We start from the raw sequence: 23,426 nt of genomic DNA, 5'->3' as shown, positions 1-23,426 counted from the left end.
GGAGATAATTTCTAAACCTGCCAAATGATGTATTGAAATTTTATTTCAAAGCGGCGCAATAGGGGGCATTGTGTTTCCGACAAACAACTCTCTAGTTTTTTCTACATTTTGGGAATGGTGCCGGGTCACTTTGCATTGGGAAAATTCGCATCATTTTTACCTTATTTGGGAAATTAGTATTGTCCCTTTTTTGGCTAACAAATACTGTTGATTAAGAATAAAAGTGGTATTAATAAGTTATTCACTAAGGTTTCACTTATAGAGCTGGATTTGAGATGAATTGAATGGTGAGAATTTTTGAAACAATTTTTTTGTTGAAAATCTTCCATTGGGAATTTTCTGGTTCCATTTGGGAAAATATATACTTTTCAATTTGAAATGGGTCCCCCTACAGGACCCAAATTTGAACACAAAAAAACACACTGAATCCTTATTATTTGTTGGTACTATGACTTTGTCCAGCATTAATGGTCAGTGACACAATTTGTAAGTTTGTGTGTTTTGTGCAAGAACATGGTCCTTAGGTAAAAGGGACAAAGCTTCAATGTATGTAAATAACCATATCAACAGTGTAAACAGCAAACAGCACATTGCTGGCCGTCTCAGAGTGTTGACCTTTTTTTTAGCTTCAAAGTGTTATTCCTTTTTCAGCTTTCCCAGTGCTTCATCTTTTAAAGGCCCATGCTTTAATTCACAATGGCAGATGTTACAGAATTTACTGCAGAGAATGTTGAAAAGGTATGAGTATTTTATTTTATTAGTACATGTATTAACTGTCATTAACAATTTGCTTGAAGGCTGAGATTGATCTAAATTTTAAAAAGCCAATCACGATTCCTTGTTTGTCCACAACGTTTGTTAATGTTTAAAGATTGCATTTAGAAATGTAACTGCAATATTTAAATGTTGAAAAAGATTTTTTTTTCTGTAAATTGTTTAATCAAAAACGACAGGAGACAACATATTCAAACACTCTTAAGGAGAACTACAAAGATATTGAGAAAAAACTCTGGATGTATTATGGTGGAGATTAATAAAGGTTTTGGCAGTAATTAAAAAAAAACATGATAGAGTGGCATAAAGCTTGAACTTGAAATGTCCCTCTGTCTGTCCGTCTGGAAATCCATTTTACAGACTTTTCTTCGAAAAGCTTTAAGATATAAAGTGTGTGTGTCTCAACCAACATAACTTTCAGATGAAATGTGAATTTAGTTCTGGTCCATCGATTTTTGGCGAAATTATAGAATTTGGACTTAGACTTTTTTCTATATCACTGTTTTCCAAAACATATTTATGCCAAATTTGTTTGGATGTTTTGCAGGCGGTGAACAATTTCTACTGCAACACAGAGGTGCATCAGGAAGTTCATAGATGGCTGACAGCCGCCCAGGTGTCGCCAGCAGCGTGGTCCTTCTGTTGGGAATTGCTGCAGCCTGGCAAGGTATTGGGCCTGGATTGGGGTAGACTTATAAAGAAGTTTTATACATGTGTGCAAATAATAAATTCTAAACAAGTGTATGCTTTGGATCAAATTAAGGATGGAAGTGGCGTCCCCCTAGCAATTGGAGGTCTGGTATGTTCTAGTGATCTGGTCTCAAGACCCAAAGTACTGGTTCTTCTTAGAAAAAATATTTGAGAGTCTTTCAAGGTTGGCACCAATTGACCGCCCCCGGTTTTAACTGGCGGTTTTTACCGGTTAAAACCGCCCCGGTCAATACTCCCGAAGTGGTCATTACTGGTCAATACTGGTCGATTGAACTTCACCCCCAATTTTAATTTATATTCCATGCCTAATTAAACAATATTGATAATATAAATTAAACAGACATGTTGCCAATAATGTCTTAAGCTATTAATACCCACTATTTTATACCTGTTCATGCAATTTGTAGGCCAATCTCTCAAAATTTTGCAAATAAGTCAAAGTTGGTCAATTGGATTTTTCTGGTTGATTGAACTTTTTTTCAATTCTAATGAATTAAGATGCTCAGATAATTCTGTGCTTGATTCAACAAGAACCTGTAAATTACTGTGTGTGCGTTGTTCCTCATACCCCACTGTCCCCACAGTCTTCTTACAGTCTTCTCACCTATACAGGTTGGGGCACCCAAAACTGATAATAGGGCCTTAAATGGCACCTTTTTGACACAATCCTTACTTGTCATGTATTCTTGCATTGATTTCTTTAAATACTTTTTAAACAAAATAGTGTAAAAAACTTTTTTTTATTGATATAAGAATATAAAAACATAATAAGAAATAATTATTAAAAGAAAAAAATAATTGAAAAGAAGAGTAGACCCACAATTGGAAAACATTATTTGTTGGCAAAATCAAGAACTGATTGTTTATTCATTTGAATACCAATTGAACTTTTTAATAAGAAAGGGAAAAAACCCTCTTAATACAGAAAGGAAACAAGTTAGAAGTAACTATTAAATTAATAGCAAGTACAATGTAATCTTCTTTTGTGTGAGTGATATGAAATAGCCTAAGGGCATGCAGATTAGCTTAATTGTCAATATCAGAGACATAACACTGCATGCATTTTATTACCAACTAAGAGGCCAGATTTATAACCCTAGAATACACAAGAGTTCTGTTTGTCCATCTGCTTATGAAATAGATATATCAATAGATAAGTGAAATGCTATGGTACCTACAATAGTAATAATACTTAAGTAACAGATGTGATACACTGAGATAAAGATATTGCCTTAGTCCTTATGTATTTGAGGCTGTTTCCATAAATAATAAAGAAGTAACTTTTTACAGCTTTAAAGATTTTTTTACAATAAATAACTCAGAAAAAAGTTTATCAATTACAGAATAATTATTGAGTTAATATAAAATGGCTCCTGGCTTGTAATGTTTAAATGCTACAATTTTCAATCGACCAGTATTGACCAGTAAAGACCAGTAATGACCAGTATTGACCGGTTTTAACCGGGTATTGACCGCCGGCCCAGTCAATACTCAATTGACCGGTCAATATGCCAACCCTGGAGTCTTTTGATAAGCCAAAAGCTTTTGATGAAATAAAGGTACAATAAATATGTTAAAACTAAATGGTATTGCTGTGCCTTTTTAATTATTTGTTGTTTGAACTTATGAAAACGATAATAATTGCTTTATGGTATACAGTTATTATCCCCTGCCATCGGCAGAGGGATATTGTTTTGGCGTTGTCTGTCCGTCCGGAGCCATATCTTGGAAGTGCTTTGGCGGATTTCATTGAAACTTGGTATGAGTATATATATGGATAAGGGGATGATGCATGCCAAATGGCATTGTACACCATCTATTAATAACAGAGTTATGGTCCTTTGTATCCTGAAAAATGTTTTTTTAGTGTAAAATATAACACTTTTGTGTCCAGAAGCATATTGGCGGGGGATATCAATTCAACGAATTTGCTTGTTAATAGAGAATTAATTAAAGATTTCAGAAGGCCTAAATGGCAGCCATTATTAAAAGATAAACTTATTTAGTCCCATTTGATGTCAAGTAATTTAAGTTGGAATTAGTACATGAAAAATTAATCCTTTGCAAGAGTGGTGCATTTTCATGGCAAATGACTTTTTCTTGTAAAGTTTAAATAAAACACGTATTGCAAATTTATTTGCTATATTGTTTATTGCATGTTTTTGTATTATAAATTGTAATGAACCAAACTTGGACTATACAGTTTGTGTTTTAGGGAGTACAAGTACAGTACTTTGGGGCCAGCTGTTTGCATATGAAAATCAGCAGATACTGGTATGCTTTGAATTGGTTATTTTATAACAAATATAGATAGTTTGGGCGTATATGTGTACTTTTCTGTCTTTTCATGATCGTGCAACATGTACAAGGTAACAGAAAATGTTGAATATCTTTAAACAGATTGAAATGAGCAAGAGCCCAGTAGCCAATCAGCCTTAAAGTATTATTTATTTTTTTGTCAGAGTGGCAAACTAATGTTGTGAGAACAAGATTTATTGAAATAACGAAAATGGGCAACCATGGCAAAATATTATTTTTCCAGTTAAAAAAAACAAATGAATTTTTGGAACACCATTGAGGATGTTAAGAAGGCAGACGGGCAGTAGTATTTATTAGCTCGGCTGTTTTCGGAGAAAAACCGAGGTATTGTCATAGCCAGCTCGTCGTCCGCTGTCAGCATTGCGTCGTAGACGTCTCGCTAAAACCTTAACATTGGCTCTAAAATCAAAGTGCTTCCACCTACAACTTTGAAACTTCATATGTAGATGCACCTTGATGAGTTCTACATGCCACACCAAATTTTGGGTCACTAGGTCAAAGGTCAAGGTCACTGTGACCTCTAAAAAAGAAAATCTGACAAGCTTTCGCAGCCGAGCGTTGGCACCCGTTATGCGGTGCTCTTGTTTTTCCAAAGCATAACTTTGTCCAGCATGGATGGATTTTTAAATAACTTGTCATACATGATCATAATGATTGGACAGAGTGTCTAAGGTTAAGGTCACAATTTAGCAAATAATTGAGCAAAAGTGACACAAGGTGTCATGGGTAAATTCAGGTCAAAGTTCAAACATAATCTTGAGTAAATAAAGGAATTGTAAATAACGTGCAGAAGTTAAATGCTTTAAAACAAGTGTAACACATCAGAACAAAAGTCAATGTCAGCTTAAGGTCATAGGTAACATAAAATAAATAAATTCACACTTTGTTCAGTCTTTTACTGAAATGTTTTTGTATCGTGACAATCGCTCTTATGTTAACACAAAACTTCTAATAGAAAATTAAAGAGATTATTTTCAATGATTATTAGCAAATTATAAATACAAACAAATCTGATCCGGCTACCCCTATTTTTGTTGGTTTCATGCAGCACTGTGTACCGTCAGCCAAAAGACCCCTAACTTCTGTGTTTGTTTTATAGGCAGGAGGTTCCAGAGGGCCAGACGGAGACCCTGAGGACCCGCCTCCTGCAGCAGATAGCTACCAGCGCCACGGGACCCAAGCTGATCCTGACCAGACTCTGTGTGGCGGTAAGCAGACATTCGAGAAAGGCCTTGGGAAAACCAGGCTTAATGCATGTGCTTTAAGGGTTTTCACAGAATTGTCTGGGAATTTATCACAGGCTAATCTGGGAAGATCCTTCACATGTTTATAGTATTATTGGTTTTAAGGAACTCTATTCTGAATGAAATGTCGGTCATCTGTAGTTGGTCACAAAGAAAGAAATTGGTGCTGAGATGAGTTTCGGTACAATTACGGAACTTTGTAACCTCTCCACTTAATATATAATTTCAAAGTGTGTCCTTTTAAGTTCTCCAATAGCTTGGCAGATGTTGCTCTAATTTTCAAAGCTGAATGTTAAGATGATTGTTATGAAGAAATTTTTATTGTGACCAGATTTCACCCTTTGACCTTTTTTCTGCTGTAGAATATAAAATGTACTTGTCTGTGTCCAAACATATTAAGTGGGAGCATCAGTGTCTATGACACATTTCAAGTTCATCTTTGATTAACAATGATGTTGTGTGTTGTTGTGTTTCAGTTATCTGCCCTTGCCATCCAGTTGTTGCCCGAGGAATGGCCCAACTGTGTGGACGAGCTGATCATTATGTTCCAAAACGATGCCTCCAGCCTAAGTGTATGGGCTTACCTAATAATAGACATAGTTTGTGTTTTTCAAAACCTGTGGGTATGAACGAAGCTGACAAATTTTAAATCTGTTAAAAATCCCATACTATTTCAGCAGTGATTTTTTTTTTGTTTCATATCTTAAGTCTTTGCTTTTTATCCTCGCTGAATTTTTGAGGGGATATAGTAATTGGTCCCGTCTGTGACTGTCCGTCTGTGCGTCCATCCGAAACTTGTCCAGACCATAACTCCAAATCTATTCAATGGATTTACTTAAAACTTAGAATATAAACAGATGACAACTAGGAGAAGTGCAGTGACCAAGAACCATAACTCTATCTACCTTAGTTTTTGAATTATCTCCCCTTTTATATAATGTCAAAGTAAATTTTTGTCTGGAGCATAACTCTAAATCTAATATAAACAGATGGCAAGTAGGAGAAGTGCAGTGATTAAGAACCATAACTCTATCTACCTTAGTTTTTGAATTATCTTCCATCTGTTTAATTTCAAAGTAAATTTTTGTCCGGAGCATAACTCTTAATCCACTGAAGGGATTTACTTGAAATATAAACAGATGGCAAGTAGGAGAAGTGCAGTGACTAAGAACCATAACTCTATCTACCTTAGTTTCTGAATTATCTATCTTTATTTAATTTCAAAGTAAATTTTTGTCCGGAGCATAACTCTAAATCCACTTAAGGGATTTACTTAGAACTTAAAATATAAACAGATGGCAAGTAGAATAAGTGCAGTGAGCATGAACCATAACTCTTTCGGCCGTAGTTTTTTAATTATCTCCCTTTATTTTTTTTATATTTATATTTTATTTATTTATAATTTTAAATTATAATTTATTTTTAGCCCGACTATTATATATGAAATATATATAGTGGAGCTATCCTACTCACCCCGGCGTCGGCGTTGGCGTGGGCGTGCAAATGTTAAAGTTTGCGTACTACCCAAAATATTTTCAATGTCCCTTGACATATTGCTTTCATATTTTGCATACTTGTTTACCAACATGACCCCAACCTATAAACAAGAGCAGACCAATGTATCAAGCATTTGACATAATTATTGCCCCTTTTATACATAGAATATGCATATTATGGATAAATCTATGTTAAAGTTTGCTTACTACCTCAAATAGTTTCATTGTCCCTTGACATATTGCTTTCATATTTTGCATACTTGTTAACCAACATGACCCCAACCTATAAACAAGAGCAGACCACTGTATCAAGCATTTTGACAGAATTATTGCCCCTTTTATATATAGAATATGTATATTATTATTAATTTTCTATGTTAAAGTTTGTGTATTACCCCAAATATTTCCTATGTCCTTTGACATATTGCTTTTATATTTTGCATACTTCTTTACCAAAATCACCCCAATCTATAAACAAGAGCAGACAACTATATCAAGCATTTTGACAGAATTATGGCCCCTTTTATACTTAGATAATTGAACATTTTGCTTAAATTGACATAACGTCTTTATTTATGATCAGATTTTATTAATATTTTGACAAAACAACACTTACCTGAATACCACAATGGAATTTTTGTGTTTCCTTTTTTCATTTTTGAAAGATCATCTAATAAATAACCAAACCCCACATTTTACCCGCCCCTCTCAACCCCCCCCCCCCCAAAAAAAATCATCTGATAAATGACCACACCCCACATAATACCCCCCTCTCAACCCCACCCCCCCCCCCTACCCCCCCCCCCAAAAAAAAAAAAATATTATTTTTGTTTCCTTTTTTTATTTTTAAAAGATCGTCGAATAAATTATTGAATATGAACAATTTCCCTATGATGGCTTTAGTTATACTGTCAAGCACTCGAATAGTCGAGCGCGCCGTCCTCTGACAGCTCTTGTAATTTCATTGCAAATATTTTAGCTTTTCAATTTTTAATATCTCCTTTTATCTAATTTTACAATAATATTTTAATTTGAACACTGAAGTATTCACTGTAAAATAAAAAATGAGTTTAAGGAAAAATACAGTGATCAAGAACAGTAACTGTTTATACAATGTAGTCTTCTTTGTTAATTACCTCCCTTTCTTTCTTTTTCAAATATGTTATTCTATACAGCATAACTCCAACACTATATAAATTATTGATCCTTGAAATATAAATAGATGACACAGGTGCCATGTTTTACAAATATTATTCTACTCTCTAAAGCAAATGTTGTCATACAAGCTAACACATTTCGGCCGGGATTTGGCACTACTGTAACAAGCTCTTGTTGGAATGGGAAAAATAATGGGATAAACCATGCAACTGGGACAAATGAAACATTATTATCCACCGCCAGAGGTGGAGGGATATTGTTTTGGCGTTGTCCGTCCGTCCGGCTGCCCGTCCGTCCGTCCAGCACTTTTGTGTCCGGAGCCATATCTTGGAAGTTCTTTGGTGGATTTCACTTAAACTTGGTATGAGTATATATATGCATAAGAGGATGATGCACGCCAAATAGCATTGTACACCATCTGTTAAAAAGAGACTTATGGCCCTTTGTATCTTGAAAACATGCTTTTTAGTGTCCGGAGCCATATCTTGGAAGTTCTTTGGCGGATTTCATTGAAACTTGGTATGAGTATATATATGTATAAGAGGATGATGCACCCCAATTGGCATTGTACACCATCTGTTAAAAACAGACTTATGGCCCTTTGTATCTTGAAAAAATGCTTTTTACTATAGGCACTTTTGTGTCCGGAGCCATATCTTGGAAGTGCTTTGGCGGATTTCATTTAAACTTGGTATGAGTATATATATGCATAAGAGGATGATGCACGCCAAATGGCATTGTACACCATCTGTTAAAACAGACTTATGGCCCTTTGAATCTTGAAAATATGCTTTTTACTATAGGCATTTTTGTGTCCGGAGCCATATCTTGGAAGCGCTTTGGCGGATTTCTTTGAAACTTGGTATGAATATATTCCCGCGCCAGCTTTGTCTTAGTTTTGTGTTATTGTCCTCCGTCCGTCCATCTATCATATTGTTCATCCGTCCAATTTGCACCCATCCTCAAACAAAGCATATGTTGCGGGGGATACCTTGGGCCTTTCAGGCCCTCTTGTTAATATGATAATAAATAACAGTATTCCAATTGTTTAAAAGTAAAGGTTTAACTGCATTTTAAAATTTATGTTAAGTGTTGCAGAATTATATCCCTGTATAATAAACCATAAGTTTGGGGGAAGCATATAGTCGCCGCTTTGTCTGTCCATGTGTCCGTCCGTGCACAATTTTTTTCCGGGCTATTTCTCAGCAATTAATGACCGGAATTCAATTAAACTTTATGGGAAGCTTCACTACCAAGAGGAGATGTGCATATTATCAGCCAGTTCTGGTCGGATGATTTTTCACAGAGTTATGGCCCTTTGAAATTTTCCATTAACTGTACATATAGTGCAATTCTTGTCCCCCCAACTACTGACTGGAATTCAATGAAGCTTTATAGGAAGCTTAACTACCTTGAGGAGATGCGCATGTTATTTGCGGGTTCTGGTTAGATGATTTATTTAGAGAGTTATGGCCCTTTGAAATTTTGTAGTTGCTAAAACATCCATCGTATTATTTTGTCCAAAGTTATGCCCCTCAAGACGTTTCCTTTTATCTGAATATATAGTGCAAAATTGTGACCAAAAAAAACTTTGGGGATCATCACCCATTGACGGTTTCTTGTTGGAAAAGTTCTGCATCTTTTTGGGGGAAATTTTGGTAAGATTTTTGGGGAAAATGTTACTTTTTGTCATTTTTAAGTATCCTGTAAGAGGCTGTAATTTTGGGGGAAAAAGTAACTGATCAGCTATAATTGTTCAATGGTTCAAAAACTTGGAGAACTGCTGTATTACACCTTTAGCTCGCCAGTGTTAAGCTGGTGATGGCCTTTATGCATGACTCTAGTTAAATACCTTTACTATCAATAATTTATTTTTTTTGTACTTGAAGCGATTTAAATTGATTGAAGCATTGATTGAAGCAGCTCTCACATAAAATACTGTAATGGCCTTTTCTCAAAGTGTGTAAAACAAAGCATGAACAAAATGGAATGCAAGTGTGGGAAACAATCCAAACAAATTATTTATGGTAATTGTGTTCATGAGTGCCAGGTCATTGTTGTTGAGCTATACGAGCCCAACTTTTCTTAGAAGGAAATTATACTAAAATTGTGTTCCTGTTATGTTTTCTTAACAATTTTCAATGATCACCAATTATGAAATGACCATTTAATGAGATATAAGTTGATGTAATGTGAAGTAATGTGTGTTTGTTTTCATTATAGTCCACACAGAGATGCAGCGTATTGTTGGAAGTCTTTACTGTTTTTCCAGAAGAGGTAAACAAATAACATGAATTTCAAATGGTTGTCTTATATAAAAAGTTATATTCCCCAATTTTGCAAAGGTTTAGCTGTTTTTAGATGGTCGCTTTAGCGACCGTCTAATGTGCTTGATGTGAAATTCAGGTCGATACGGCCTAGGTATGATTAACCCAATACTCGATTGCGTATCCCCGCAAGAAAGAGTTGTATAATTTATGCAAGAGGGTTGAGTTCTCCAATTATGTGTATTCACAAATGGAAACATTATATTAATATCGTGTTACATTCAATATTTTCGAACGGTGTTTTATAGAAAAGAATCAATAAACAATGATCGTAATGTACGTGTCGCGGAGGAGATTGTTTATGAATGATTAAAATAGTCCACTTTCTGCTGCGTCTGCGTGACGTAGTATTTTCGCTCAGCTCATTCATAACTCTGCGGCTGGCGATCAACAAAGGGGAGTCCGGATGAGAATAACGCACTAGTATAAGGTTACGCTTGTTTATATTCACAGGTCTCAATTAATAATACGTTGACCACGAGTTCAACAATTATTACAGGGATACGATAGACAACATAAAAAATGTTTCATTATCGCTGAAACTGTTAAAAAAACATTTAAATATAACAAGAATATTCTCTAAAAAATGTAGTCATGCTGTTTTGAAATAAGGTTTGGAATTTTGGTTTCTAAATAACTTAATTCAAAACAAAAGTATAATTATAGTATTTTTTTACTCGCTAGTCGCATATTTACCGCATTATAATGTGTGTTATAATAGGCAAACCATACATTAGTAAAATTCAATCTGCCTTCGCACTTAGAAGGAATGGGTCAATTGGGTGCTGCGTTTCCTTTGCTTACTTCAGTTAGAGGTCAATTCTCTACGTAATAGCCAACACAAGGCTCCGGCTTCAAAGGAATTGCGGAGCGACAATAAAAATCGTAGTCGCATGGTATTTGCGTTTAGCGTCCTATTTGGTCAAGTGGTTCGTTTTTCGCGGGTGTTTTGGCATTCATGATATGAGGCTATTAATAGATGCGCCTGTCGATAAACAAAGGAAAGTTTACGGGTTATAACAACGCAATAGGTTACGCTCTCACATACAACTCAATTACGTAGTACAGGTCGTAAATTGAGAGATTCGGGAAAAAGTTGACGCTTATTTATATTCTCAATTTATAAAACGTTGAACACAAGTTCAACAATAACTTCAGCGATACGATATACAAAAACAAACAAAAAAAGTTTCATAATCGCTAAACCCGAATATAACACACAATTTATAATAATAATACGAATGACCTGTTTCATAACCTCGTTCATGCTACTACAGTGGGTATTTCTAAAAACGTTCTTTGGTTCTGAACAGATAGCGGCGATCTTTTGTATTTACGGGTGCTAGCAACGCAACAGTAGAAGGTTAGTAGAAGGTTTAGCTTGTTTATATTCACAGTTCTCAATACATAGACAGTTGGATATGAGTTCATCAATTACTACAGGCATACTATAGGCAACCTCGAAAATGCTTTATAATCGCTAAAACCGAAAACAACTAAATATATTATATTAAATATATTTATAACAATAAATGTCTTTTAAAAATGTAGTCGGCGTATACGCTGACTTTGAAATAAAGTAAGCAATTTACTTTTCTAAATAATTAAATACAATTAAACAAAAGTTAAACTATTGTGTTGTGTTTTTCACTTGTAAGCTGCATATTCACCGCATGAAATGTGTGTTAGCATTGTCAAACCACACATTAGTGTGAGAAAATAAAAAATATACTACGGGAGAGCACTTCATATGTGTCCTCATATGCCTTATTATGAGTATCTTTCTTCTCTATCGAAATATATCGTATGTTTATATTTGATTTAAACGCAGTTTTCTTTCGACACATTTAAATCACACGTCAACAGCGCCGTCATGCGAAAATGGGTCTTATGCGTTTCGGCAAGCGTTTGTTAAACACAACATGTGCTTTTGCGCAGTCAGGCCATAGGCGATGCTGTTCGCTTTAAAATCACTCAATATGCTATGTTTCTCCTTACCAGAAGGAGGGATTGTTGAGTGGGCTATTTATATGATGGGCGAATATGGAATAAGACCCATTTTCGCATGACGAGGGTCATTACAAATCTCATTGCGAATTGAAAATGCCACATTTAAGAACAATGCTTTTTGATACAAAATTGAATTCAAAATAGCAAACTTGTTAATAATGGCAGCATATCCACACATTTAGAAATGATTTCCAGACGTGCTGACCAAGTACGGCAAATATTGTGGTATGATAATTAAACGATTTTCTCTTATCGTGACACTATACTATTTCGCTAATGATTGTTTACTCATCTTGGAGGCGAAAGTGAAATTCTGCGAGATTGATTGTAACGCGTAATTGTAACAGGGCCACAATTTGTGTCGTTTGAGCATACAGAGAGAAGTCCGGAATTCCTTACACTGAACAGTGCTGCATCCTTTGAATTGAGCATATACGCAGTGATGTAGCAAAAATTCAGAGGTTGTATCTCGAATCAGCTTATTAAGTATTCGAAAATATTCATGCGTGTTTTTTGGCGTTATGTAAAAGTCACTAAGATGAAAACTGAAACAGCTACGCCTAAAAGCGCATTAGTGCTCTATACCTATTTTTATGTTAGCGTTGTTGACACCGTGTGAACTGCTCGGGTAACAAGTAAAGCATAAACAGCAATGTTTATATACTTTTATTCCTCCATATACAAGATACGAAGATTATTGTATATTTTGAATTTGTATATGGTGTCAAAAATCAAAAATTTTGTACACGGAACTTTCATTATGAATTTATATTCTTGGTGAGATAGTCATTTGATATTAGAAAAATATTCCTTTAATATGATGGTGACTGCAAATGTTCTTTATATTAAGTTCGCATAACCATTTTCATCATACTTTCTATGCTTTCAGAACTTCCAAAAAGCATGTTGTTTTTATTTTGTCTTAGTTATTTCTATGAAATAATAAGGATGATAAAAAGTGCACACAAATTCGACCCGTGCGCTATGACACACACTTTATAAAGTTGAATGGCGTGTGTTCATTTTAAACTTGCGATTGATTTTCAAAAATGAATTGCGTCTTAAATTATGCAATAGCGAACATCTCCAGTGCCTTCAGCGCTTTGATTAATACAGAACACAGAGTGATGTCAAAGCCACCTAATTCACATTTCTGTTAAGAAAAAATTTAGATTAACTTTACTTTATAACTTGAGTGACCATCTTTTAGAATGATTGCTGACTTTTTTAAGTCGAACTTGAATAAAACTCTCTCAAGGCAAAAATTTGTGATGATTGGTTATTGTAAACTCAGGAAAAAAACAAAAAAACAACTAAAGTTCGAATAAAAAAAGACCTAAATACATGATCAGGCTATGTATAGGGATTACAATTAAAGCGACATGAAATTTGTTGTCAATATGCAAATATTCATGTGAGTATTTAAACGTACAAAGTATTTTTAGCTCATCTATTTTTTGAAAAAAAATTATGAGCTATTGTCATCACCTTGGCGTCGGCGTCTGCGTCGGCGTCGGCGTCCGGTTAAGTTTTGCGTTTAGGTCCACTTTTCTCAGAAAGTATCAATGCTATTGCATTCAAACTTGGTACACTTACTTACTATCATGAGGGGACTGGGCAGGCAGAGTTAGATAACTCTGGCGTGCATTTTGACTGAATTATGTGCCCTTTTTATACTTAGAAAATTGAAAATTTTGGTTAAGTTTTGCGTTTAGGTCCACTTTTTTCAGAAAGTATCAATGCTATTGCATTCAAACTTGGTACACTTACTTACTATCATGAGGGGACTGGGCAGGCAAAGTTAGATAACTCTGGCGTGCATTTTGACAGAATTATGTGCCCTTTTTATACTTAGAAAATTGAAAATTTTGGTTAAGTTTTGTGTTAAGGTCCATTTTATTCCTTAAGTATCAAAGCTATTGCTTTCATACTTGCAACACTTACTAACTACCGTAAGGGGACTGTGCAGGCAAAGTTATGTAACTCTGACTGGCATTTGGACGGAATTATGGGCCCTTTATACTTAGAAAATTGAAAGTTTGGTTAAGTTTTGTGTTTTGGTCCACTTTACCCCTAAAGTATCATAGATATTGCTTTCATACTTGGAACACTCGCAAACTATCATAAGGGTACAGTAAAAGGACAAGTTGCATAACTCTGGATGTCATTTTTACGGAATTATGGCCCTTTTTTGACTTAGTAACTTTGAATATATGGTTAAATTTTGTGTTTCGATCCACTTTACTTCTTAAGTATCAAGGCTATTGCTTTCAAACTTCAAATACTTTCATGCTATCATGAGGTTACTGTACCTGGCAAGTTGAATTTTACCTTGACCTTTGAATGACCTTGACTCTCAAGGTCAAATTATTAAATTTCTCTAAAATTGCCATAACTTCTTTATTTATGATTAGATTTGATTGATACTTTGACAAAACTACTCTTACCTGACATACCACAATAGACTCCACCCAAACCATCGCCCGTGCCCCCCCCCCCCCCCACCCCCCCCCCCTTTTTTTTTTTTTTTTTTTTTTTTTAAGATCATCTCACAAATGACCACCACACCCTCACACTATACCCCCCCCCCACCCCCTCCCCAATTTTTTTTTTTAAACGGTTAAAAAACAAAACTATTTATTTTGATTATTTTATGTTTGAAATACCGTCCAACCATCGCACCCAAGAATCCCCCCCCCACCCCCCCCCCCCCCCCCTCCCCCCACCCGAATCCCCCCCCCTATTTTTTTTTTTTTTTTTTTTTTTTTTTAAGATCATCTCACAAATTACCACCACACCCTCACACTATACCCCCCCCACCTCACCCCCCCCCCCCCCCCCCCCCCAATTTTTTTTTATGAAACGGTTAAAAAACACAAATATTTATTTTTATTATTTTATGTTTGAAATACCGTCCAACCATCACACCCAAGAATCCCCCCCCACCCCCCCCCCCCCCCCCCCCCCCGATTTTTTTTTCCTTTTTTTCGCATTTTTGGAAGAAAATGTAATAAATGTCCACACCCCCACACAATGCACCGCTCTTCACTCCACCCCTCCCTCCTTTGTGATTGAAAATGAGAGTCCCTCCACCTTTAAAAAGAAAATAGATGAGCGGTCTGCACCCGCAAGGCGGTGCTCTTGTTTTACATAGGGATAGATTGAGTTCTTATTGAGGCCTATATTGATATTTCAGTTTTTTAGCCTTAGCATGTCTAATGACAAGAGAGCTGGTGTTCGACAGGAGCTGAATAAAAGCATCAACAAAAGTAAGTCTAGTAACTCTTCAGTATTACATGTTTAGGCTTTCAGATAGAAAATAAGATAATTGTGTTTACCAAATGATTTGTAATAATTTTGCATTATTTGTTTATTTTACTTGTCTTTTTTTAGTTCTGTCTCTATTGCCATGGTATATATGCTTTACTGTTCTTGAAGTCTAATTTCATATACTTGTAAACCATTCAAAAATCTTGTAAATACTTGCCTTATTGGCCAGTTTGATGTTTTAAACAGACTCTACAAAAAGAACACATTTATAATGAATATCATTTCCTACCCTTTTCATGTGTCCAAAATTACTTCATTGCTTGCTGATACCCCCGATACCAAGTAAAAGGGATATATAAGAATCACCATGGATACGTATCTGTTCATCATCTATAGACCAAATTAGTGTTCTCCTACACTTTTCAAACAGACAAAATTGAAAGGTGCATGAATTGTTTTATATAGTATGGCATTGTGAAAATTTAAAATTACTTTAAACTATATGAGCAAATATTTTACATCTCTGAAACTACCAGATCCAAATGTGCATTAATTTTTATGTGTTAGTGTGTAATAGCCCTCTATTAAATTTTCTTAAATCATGACCATATTAAAGATCAATGCTGGAAACACTCAGGGGGTTCATATAGTTAAAAAAAAAAATCACGGCCCAAATGTTCAAAATTTGGTATGTTTAATTTTGTAATCGCTTTCTACAACATTTGTAAAAATAATGTCTCTTGGGTCAAAACTGTCCATGCCACTGGGTCACATTTTTAAGTGTTATAATTATATATATTTTACTGTTACTAGCTCTTGTTTGCAGATTTTTCTGTAAGAAAAAAAAACGCCCTGTTTAAAACTAATGGAAACGACTGATATTTCCTCAACCCTTTTCCACTCAGAGGCAAAGTGAAAATGGCTATGTGAAAACAGCATAAAACCTGAACAGCCTGTGAGTAACTCGCTGTCTGTTCAGGTTTTATGCTGTTTGCTGCTCATCAGTATCTATGGGTTGGAAATAAACTTGAATCTAGTAAGAAAGGTCTTTAGTTAAATTTAACTTTCTAAGGGACTACAAACACATCAAAATACGTATCTAAGTGGTAAAGGGTAAATGAATTCACTCTTATCATTTCAGTCCTTGCCTTATTAAGCAACCTGATCAGTCCAAACTCACCCAATGAGGTGTATGAACAGGCCCTCAAGTGCTTTGGCTCCTGGGTGGACTTCGGCATACCAATGAACGAGGCCGAGCAAATCATCGTGCAGGTTTTCCAGTCTCTGAATAGCGAGCACCTGTTTGATGCCGCAGTTGATACGCTTGTGAAGGTGTTCACTCAGCCTGATGCTCACAAGTGAGTCTTGGTTGATGTTAAAGATTGGAGGCTTGATTGTATGTCCTTAGTACTTTCTATATCCTATCCTCTTCGAAATTTGTCTTATATGTTATTGTCATTGGGACAATTTTCAGATGGCATTTGTTAGTTATTCATTTATTTGTGTGTCCCCTCATGATCGCCTATGCCTTTTAAAGGATTTTGAAGGTTACACTTGAAGGTCGAATATTTGAGTCTCTTTGGTTGAAATGATGTGCAGAATGAATAAATCATTTTTGAAGGTTAAGGTACAATTAAAGGTAAAATACTCAAGGCTCCATTTACTGCCTGCTGCATATCTCCTATTTATTTAAAAGGATTTTTGTGATACTCGGTTGGCATTTGAAAGTCTTTGAAACGATGTGAAAAAGATATGGGCCTTTCATGCCAGCACAAGTTCAAGGTCACACTTAGTTTACATTTTTAGCCTCTTTTTCGCATGTCTGTTTTGTGTGTCAGCTCAATATCTCTTTTACCATTATAAGGATTTATGATGAACCATTCAAGCCAACTCAAGGTTAAGGTCACATGTAAAGGTTCAATGATTTAGCCCATATTTTAACAACTTGTTTGCTCTTTTCATAAAAAGGTCATCCAATGCTCATCATATTAAGGTAGTCAAGTCACTTTAAGGTAAATTTTAACACACGAAAGTCTGAAGGATCATGGCAGATGATATAGCTGTCCTTTAAATGCCCATGTTCATTCAGAAGTAAGTTCAACAGATGATGGCTTTGCAACTTGCTTTGAAGATGTTATCAGTATATTTTTAATATGTGCATAGAATATTCATTGTAATGGTAGTGATACCATTACATCTCATTGTTTTAAAAGTTTTGGAGTTTGATAAAAATCATGGGTGAAAGCCCCTCATAATTTGTGTAAAAATTATATGTAGGGAAAATCATAATAATTGATTATTTTCTTTTGATACAAATGTTGTAATATATTCAGCACTTGTAATATTGTTTCTAGCCCCTTTAACTATACTTGAAAAAACCTAGTACACTGGTGGTCATGCAAATTTTATCGTAATTTTTAACATGTCTGCAGAATGTGAGCTGCAGATACACATGTATAGGTTTGGACATCGGAATAGTTGTTTTCAGGAATCCTTCAACAATGCAGAAGTCACCATTTATGATAAGGAAATTGCCTTCCCTGATTGTTTGCAGGTATCTATTGACAATACAGGAGTTACTAATCCTGGTTGATTTTAGGTATCCCTTGACAATACAGAAGTTACTTCCCCTGGTTCTTCAGCTGCAGGGAATGTTGGTGGATGCAGTGGACAAACACAACATGGTACTATAGGTGTTATGGCGCATAGCTTCTTAAGAAATGGGTTTGTCCATTTGTCTGAAATTTGTAAAAAAAAATTAAATGTAACATGTTTTACAACATTTAAAAAAACAAACTACAATGACAGCAATGTTGCTGCCTGGGTAGAACCCTTATTGCTGCCTGGGTAGAACCCTTAATGTATGTGTAGAAGAAGAATATTTAGTTTAAACCTAATTATTTTGGCTCGATTGCATTGAAAGCCACAGGCTTATTTGAAATGCTCTCGAGTCCGTTGCCTAGGCCTAGAACCATTACTTGGATTCTAAAGAAGGCTCCCACAGTGGGTATCTAACCCGTAACCTCTTGGTCGCTAGGCAGACACCATATTTATTACGCCATGGAGACCTTAAGAAGATTATTTTGATGCTTCCTAAGTATGCGTCCAATCCTTCCCCATCACAAGACCTAATAATATCAAATACACCACTGCAATTGTTATATGCTTTGTACTAACAGTTATTTCAAAACATGAATAACCTACCATAGACATAATTTATGGGCTTATTAATCTTTTCCAAATACACAATGATGGTAATCCGACGGCTTTTGAAAATCTGTGGTTTGTTTGTTAATGCAAATAAACAATGCAATCATCATCGGCAAAATGCCTTGCTTTAAACATCTGTCACTAATAGGCTGCAATTGTATTTCGCTATGTTTGAAGATGTTTGAATAAATACTTTAGTATATCAATTGCTCTCCATCAGGTTGCTTAGGTAAAACACAAGAATATGTGAACATCAATTCTAAAGATATAATGTCATATTGTCTCTTAATAATCGGACACCATATGAGCCGTGTTCTGAGAAAACTGGGCCTAATGCATGTGGGTAAAGTGTCATCCCAGATTAGCCTGTGCAGACTGCAGTCCGCACAGGCTAATCAGGGACGCCACTTTCCGTGTTTATGGTATTTTTAGTTTCAAGGATGTCCTACCTTACTGAAAATCATTTTTAGGCGGAAAGTGTTGTCCCTGATTAGCCTGTGCGGACTGCATAGGCTAATCTGGGACGACACTTAATGCACATGCATTATGCCCAGTTTTTCTCAGAACGTGACTCATATTTTGGATTTTTCTCACCCAGGCTGTGAAGGTTCTGGTGGTGAGCATAAGGCATATACATAACTCTGTAACCCTCTGTGGGGGGGATTTGGGCAAATTTGGCTCAGCTTTAGGCTGGGAAATTAAACCCTAAAAGATTTAAATTTTATAATTCTGATTGGTTGAGCCCCATGATTGCCCTCATGTGGATGCCTTTCTGATGCTAATTAATATAAATATGTGTCACACTCTGGAAAAACGGGGCTTAAAACATCTGTGTCAAGTGTTGTCCCTTGTTATCCTGAGCAGTCCTCCATGGTTTAATAGGGACGATGCCTACATTGAATTTTTGCCAAGAAGAGACTTCAAACAAAAATTCCTTAAAAGCAGAAGTACTGTACCGGCTAATCTTAGACAACACTACGCACTTGCATTAAACCCTGTTTTCCCAGTGCAAGGAACATATGGAAAATAATTGAATGTTCTGATAAATGCATAACAGATTTATATTTCTTCTATTGTTGCTGTGAAGGACGTGTGTCAGGGTCTGACGCAGATCGTGATATCAGTGGCAGAGAGTCACCCACGGCTGATACTGGAGACTGTGTGTGGGGACAATGAGAACCGCAAGTCAGATGCACAGAAACTGGTTGGACTGGTCCTGGTATGATCAGCTGAACATTTGTATGCCCCCTTTTAGGAGACAAAAATATTTCTAAACTGCACTCGTCCTGCAGGACAAGTGCATAACAATTTTCACTTGTCTTGCAAACACATGCACTTGTCCTTCTAATGCTCGCGTGTTTTCTGTTTCAGACGTTTGAAAATCGCCCCGTCCCCTTTAAAAAACGCTTGTATGTCAGACATTTTTCAGACGAAATTCAGACTGGTTTAAAACTGTACTTCGCGGTTAAATAATTCTCTGAAAATCAATACTTACCGTGAATGCAGTTGGATGGTTCCCTGTCAACATGGAAGCTCAAAGTTTACACCAAAAAGCCAATATTTACTCGGGACACAGTCTCTAATAACAACGCGCACCTGCTGTATGAAATTTACAATTACAATTTCCAGTTCATTCGCGTTCTACTTTCGGAATAGATATGCGTCCAGAAAATAATTTTATTTAATGAAAAGAGTCTTAGTGGTCAGAAAATACATATTTAAACATCAGCTTTTTTTCACTCGTCCTGTAGGACGAGAGCTTTTTGGAAATTCACTCGCCCTTTCAAGATTTCACTCGTCAATAAGAGCGGACTAGTGGAGTTTTTGTCCCCTGCCCCCTTGCATTAGAGACAGCATAGAGCAGTGGCACTGTCCATCTGTCTGTCCATCTCAGCAATTACTTAACTTAGCCACATAGTGATGGATTTTGAGGTAACTTTCAGCAAATGTCAATTATAAGACAATGTGTCACCTTTAAAACCATTCTCCTGACCTTTAAGGTCAAGGTCTTTTTTAGAGATCAGATGTGAAACCGCTTGTCTGCAATTTGTACTCTTTCTTTAATCAGTTTAATTGTCCCCTACCGATTTCACCAGAGGGGACTTATGGTTTGCGCTCTGTCAGTCTGTCTGTCACACTTTTCTGGATCCTGCAAAAACTTTACAAGTTCTTAATATTTTTTCATAAACTTGAAACATGGATAGATGTCAATATGGACATTATGCACGTCATTTCATTCTTACATCAAAAATTCTGGTTGCTATGGTAAAAAATTGACTAGAAATACTGCTGAAAATTTTGGTTTTCTGGATCCTGCAATAACTTTGAAAGTTCTTTATATTTTTTCAAGAAACTTGAAACATGGATAGATGGCAATATGGACATTATGCACGCCATTTCGTTTTGTTCCTACATCAAAAATTCTGGGTGCTATGGTAACAAATATTTATTTTTTTTAATCTGACAATGGTGGATTTTCTGACAATGGTGGAGCCGGTAGGGGACATATATTGCTTGGCAATAGTCTTGTTTTAAATGACTTACCGCTAACAAGCACCATGAAGACTCTGCATGATTGTTTAAAAAATTCCTACTTGGATCAGATGTCAAGGTTGCACGGAGAAGTTATAGTTCGAATAAGGCCATAAAACTGCTTTCAATTTAAAAATAAACTTCCATTAATGACTACTAAAAACTAAGTGTTGTGTATTTCACACTTATTACGTCGCAGGTCAAGGTAAAACTTAGAGGTCAAAAGTCAAATTTGGCCATGTAAATATCTTGTTTCAGACATAAACAGAGTTTTGTGTACGTCTTTGCCATATGAACATATGTCTTGTTGCATACTTTCACATTTCATGCAAATTTGGCATCATTTTCCTGACAGTTCAGACATCAAAACATGTTTTTAATTTCTGTTGATTATTGCCTGATTGATATTTTGTTGTTGTTTTATTTTTTGTCCTTTTCAAAATTCACATTTTTATGACCGATTAATAAAAAAAGGAAACAGTTGCTTAATTTAATTGTCACGCAATAATGCTGAAGGTTGTAAAAATCATTCTGAAACTGCTTTTCAATGGAATAAGTAAAAAAAAATTTAATTAATCTAATTAACTTTTAAGCAATTTCACAGTTATATATTTTTTATGCCCCCGGTAGGGTGGCATATAGCAGTTGAACTGTCTGTCAGTCAGTATGTATGTATGTGTGTATGTCAGTCTGTCCGTCTGTCCGAAAAAAACTCTAACATTGGCCATAACTTTTTCACTATTGAAGATAGCAACTTGATATTTGGCATGCATGTGTATCTCATGGAGCTGAACATTCTGAGTGATGAAAGGTGAAGGTCAAGGTCATCCTTCAAGGTCAAATGTCAAATATATGGCGTCTGTCCGTCCGAAAACTTTAACATTGGCCATAACTTTTTCAATATTGAAGATAGCAACTTGATATTTTGCATGCATGTGTATCTCATGAAGCTGCACGTTTTGAGTGGTGGAAGTTCAAGGTCAAGGTCATCCTTCAAGGTCAAAGGTCAATTTATTTTTTTTTAACTTCAAAGCGGCGTTCTCGTGAAGCTGCACATTTTGAGTGGTGGAAGTTCAAAGTCAAGGTCATCCTTCAAGGTCAAGGTCATACTTCAAGGTCAAAGGGCAAAAAAATAATCAAAGCGGCGTTCTCATGAAGCTGCACATTTTGAGTGGTGGAAGTTCAAAGTCAATGTCATCCTTCAAGGTCAAGGTCATCCTTCAAGGTCAAAGGTCAAAAAAATAATCAAAGCGTCGTTATTATGAAGCTGCACATTTTGAGTGGTGGAAGGTCAAGGTTATCCTTCAAGGTCAAAGGTCAAAAAAAATCAAAGCGGGGTTATTATGAAGCTGCACATTTTGAGTGGTGGAAGTTCAAGGTCAAGGTCATCCTTCAAGGTCAAGGTCATCCTTCAAGGTCAAAGGTAAAAAAAATTAATTCAAAGCGGCGTTATCATGAAGCTGCACATTTTGAGTGGTGGAAGTTCAAGGTCAAGGTCATCCTTCATTGTCAAGGTCATCCTTCAAGGTCAAAGGTCATTTTTTATTTTTTTTTAAAGCGGCGTTCTCATGAAGCTGCACATTTTGAGTGGTGGAAGTTCAAGGTAATCCTTCAAGGTCAAAAGTCAAACAAAAAAATCAAAGCGGCGCAATAGGGTGCATTGTGTTTCTGACAAACACATCTCTTGTTCTTATTTCCTTTGTTACTTAAAAAGTCTTTATTCTTTTAATAAATATTTTTATTTTCTTTCGATAATTGCTTTTTACAAGGATTGTAGATCTGGATTTTCCATGGAAGTAAACACTCAGTCTGTTTAGTTTAAACCTGCAATTCATGTCACCTGTTATTGTATTTCTCTCCTCAGGAATGCTGCAGTGTGCCTGGTCACTATCCAGTGGATGAACAGTGCAGCAGTATGACTTTCACGTTTTGGTACATTTTGCAGGTAAACCATACCTTGCCATGTGATACCACAGGCAGTTGTGTCATAAATTGTGACCTAAACCACCCCCAGACCCCCTGGTTCCTTGCTTGGTTGAATAGAGTTCATATATGTTTGTTCTTATATTCTATGATGATATTGACAAGAAAATATTTCCAAATATCCCTGTTCATATTTGTATGACCACATTATAAGAAAAAAACATGTCTGCATGATCCAGCCATTCAAGGAAACGTGGGGCATGGGATCAGATTGAGAAAAGGGGTTGCAAAATCTATGAAACTGCTGTCTGAGTTTTTGATAAAAGTAGAACGTAGCACAAAAGCTTACATTCAAAGCTCACCCAGACATTTTCTCTACAGTAACTACAAGTTAACAAAGATAGAAAAAGCTCACCTGCTTATACTATGCCCTTGACAAAAGCTTATCTGTT

At 35.8% G+C, this 23,426-nt stretch overlaps 2 protein-coding genes across 3 annotated transcripts in view; one reads left to right on the top strand and one right to left on the bottom strand.

The window, feature by feature from the left end:
- LOC127855270 (uncharacterized) overlaps positions 1–23,426 on the bottom strand; it is a 224,944-nt gene that overhangs the window by 111,053 nt on the left and 90,465 nt on the right. The gene's annotated exons all lie outside the window — the stretch shown is intronic.
- LOC127855256 (importin-13-like) overlaps positions 1–23,426 on the top strand; it is a 70,777-nt gene that overhangs the window by 6,847 nt on the left and 40,504 nt on the right. For both annotated transcript variants that reach the window (XM_052390696.1, XM_052390695.1), the window contains exons 2-12: positions 652–738; positions 1,322–1,441; positions 3,701–3,759; positions 4,904–5,012; positions 5,525–5,620; positions 9,926–9,979; positions 15,236–15,308; positions 16,451–16,667; positions 17,909–17,993; positions 19,607–19,738; positions 22,916–22,996. In XM_052390696.1, the coding sequence (XP_052246656.1) occupies positions 697–738; positions 1,322–1,441; positions 3,701–3,759; positions 4,904–5,012; positions 5,525–5,620; positions 9,926–9,979; positions 15,236–15,308; positions 16,451–16,667; positions 17,909–17,993; positions 19,607–19,738; positions 22,916–22,996 (1,068 nt within the window). In that variant the 5' untranslated portion in view covers positions 652–696. The remainder of the gene's footprint in view (positions 1–651; positions 739–1,321; positions 1,442–3,700; positions 3,760–4,903; positions 5,013–5,524; positions 5,621–9,925; positions 9,980–15,235; positions 15,309–16,450; positions 16,668–17,908; positions 17,994–19,606; positions 19,739–22,915; positions 22,997–23,426) is intronic.

The sequence above is a fragment of the Dreissena polymorpha genome, chromosome 13 (assembly GCF_020536995.1).
Source record: "Dreissena polymorpha isolate Duluth1 chromosome 13, UMN_Dpol_1.0, whole genome shotgun sequence".
Taxonomy (NCBI): domain Eukaryota; kingdom Metazoa; phylum Mollusca; class Bivalvia; order Myida; family Dreissenidae; genus Dreissena; species Dreissena polymorpha.
Note: the sequence above shows the minus strand (reverse complement) of the source record. Positions and strands in the feature narration are given on the sequence as shown.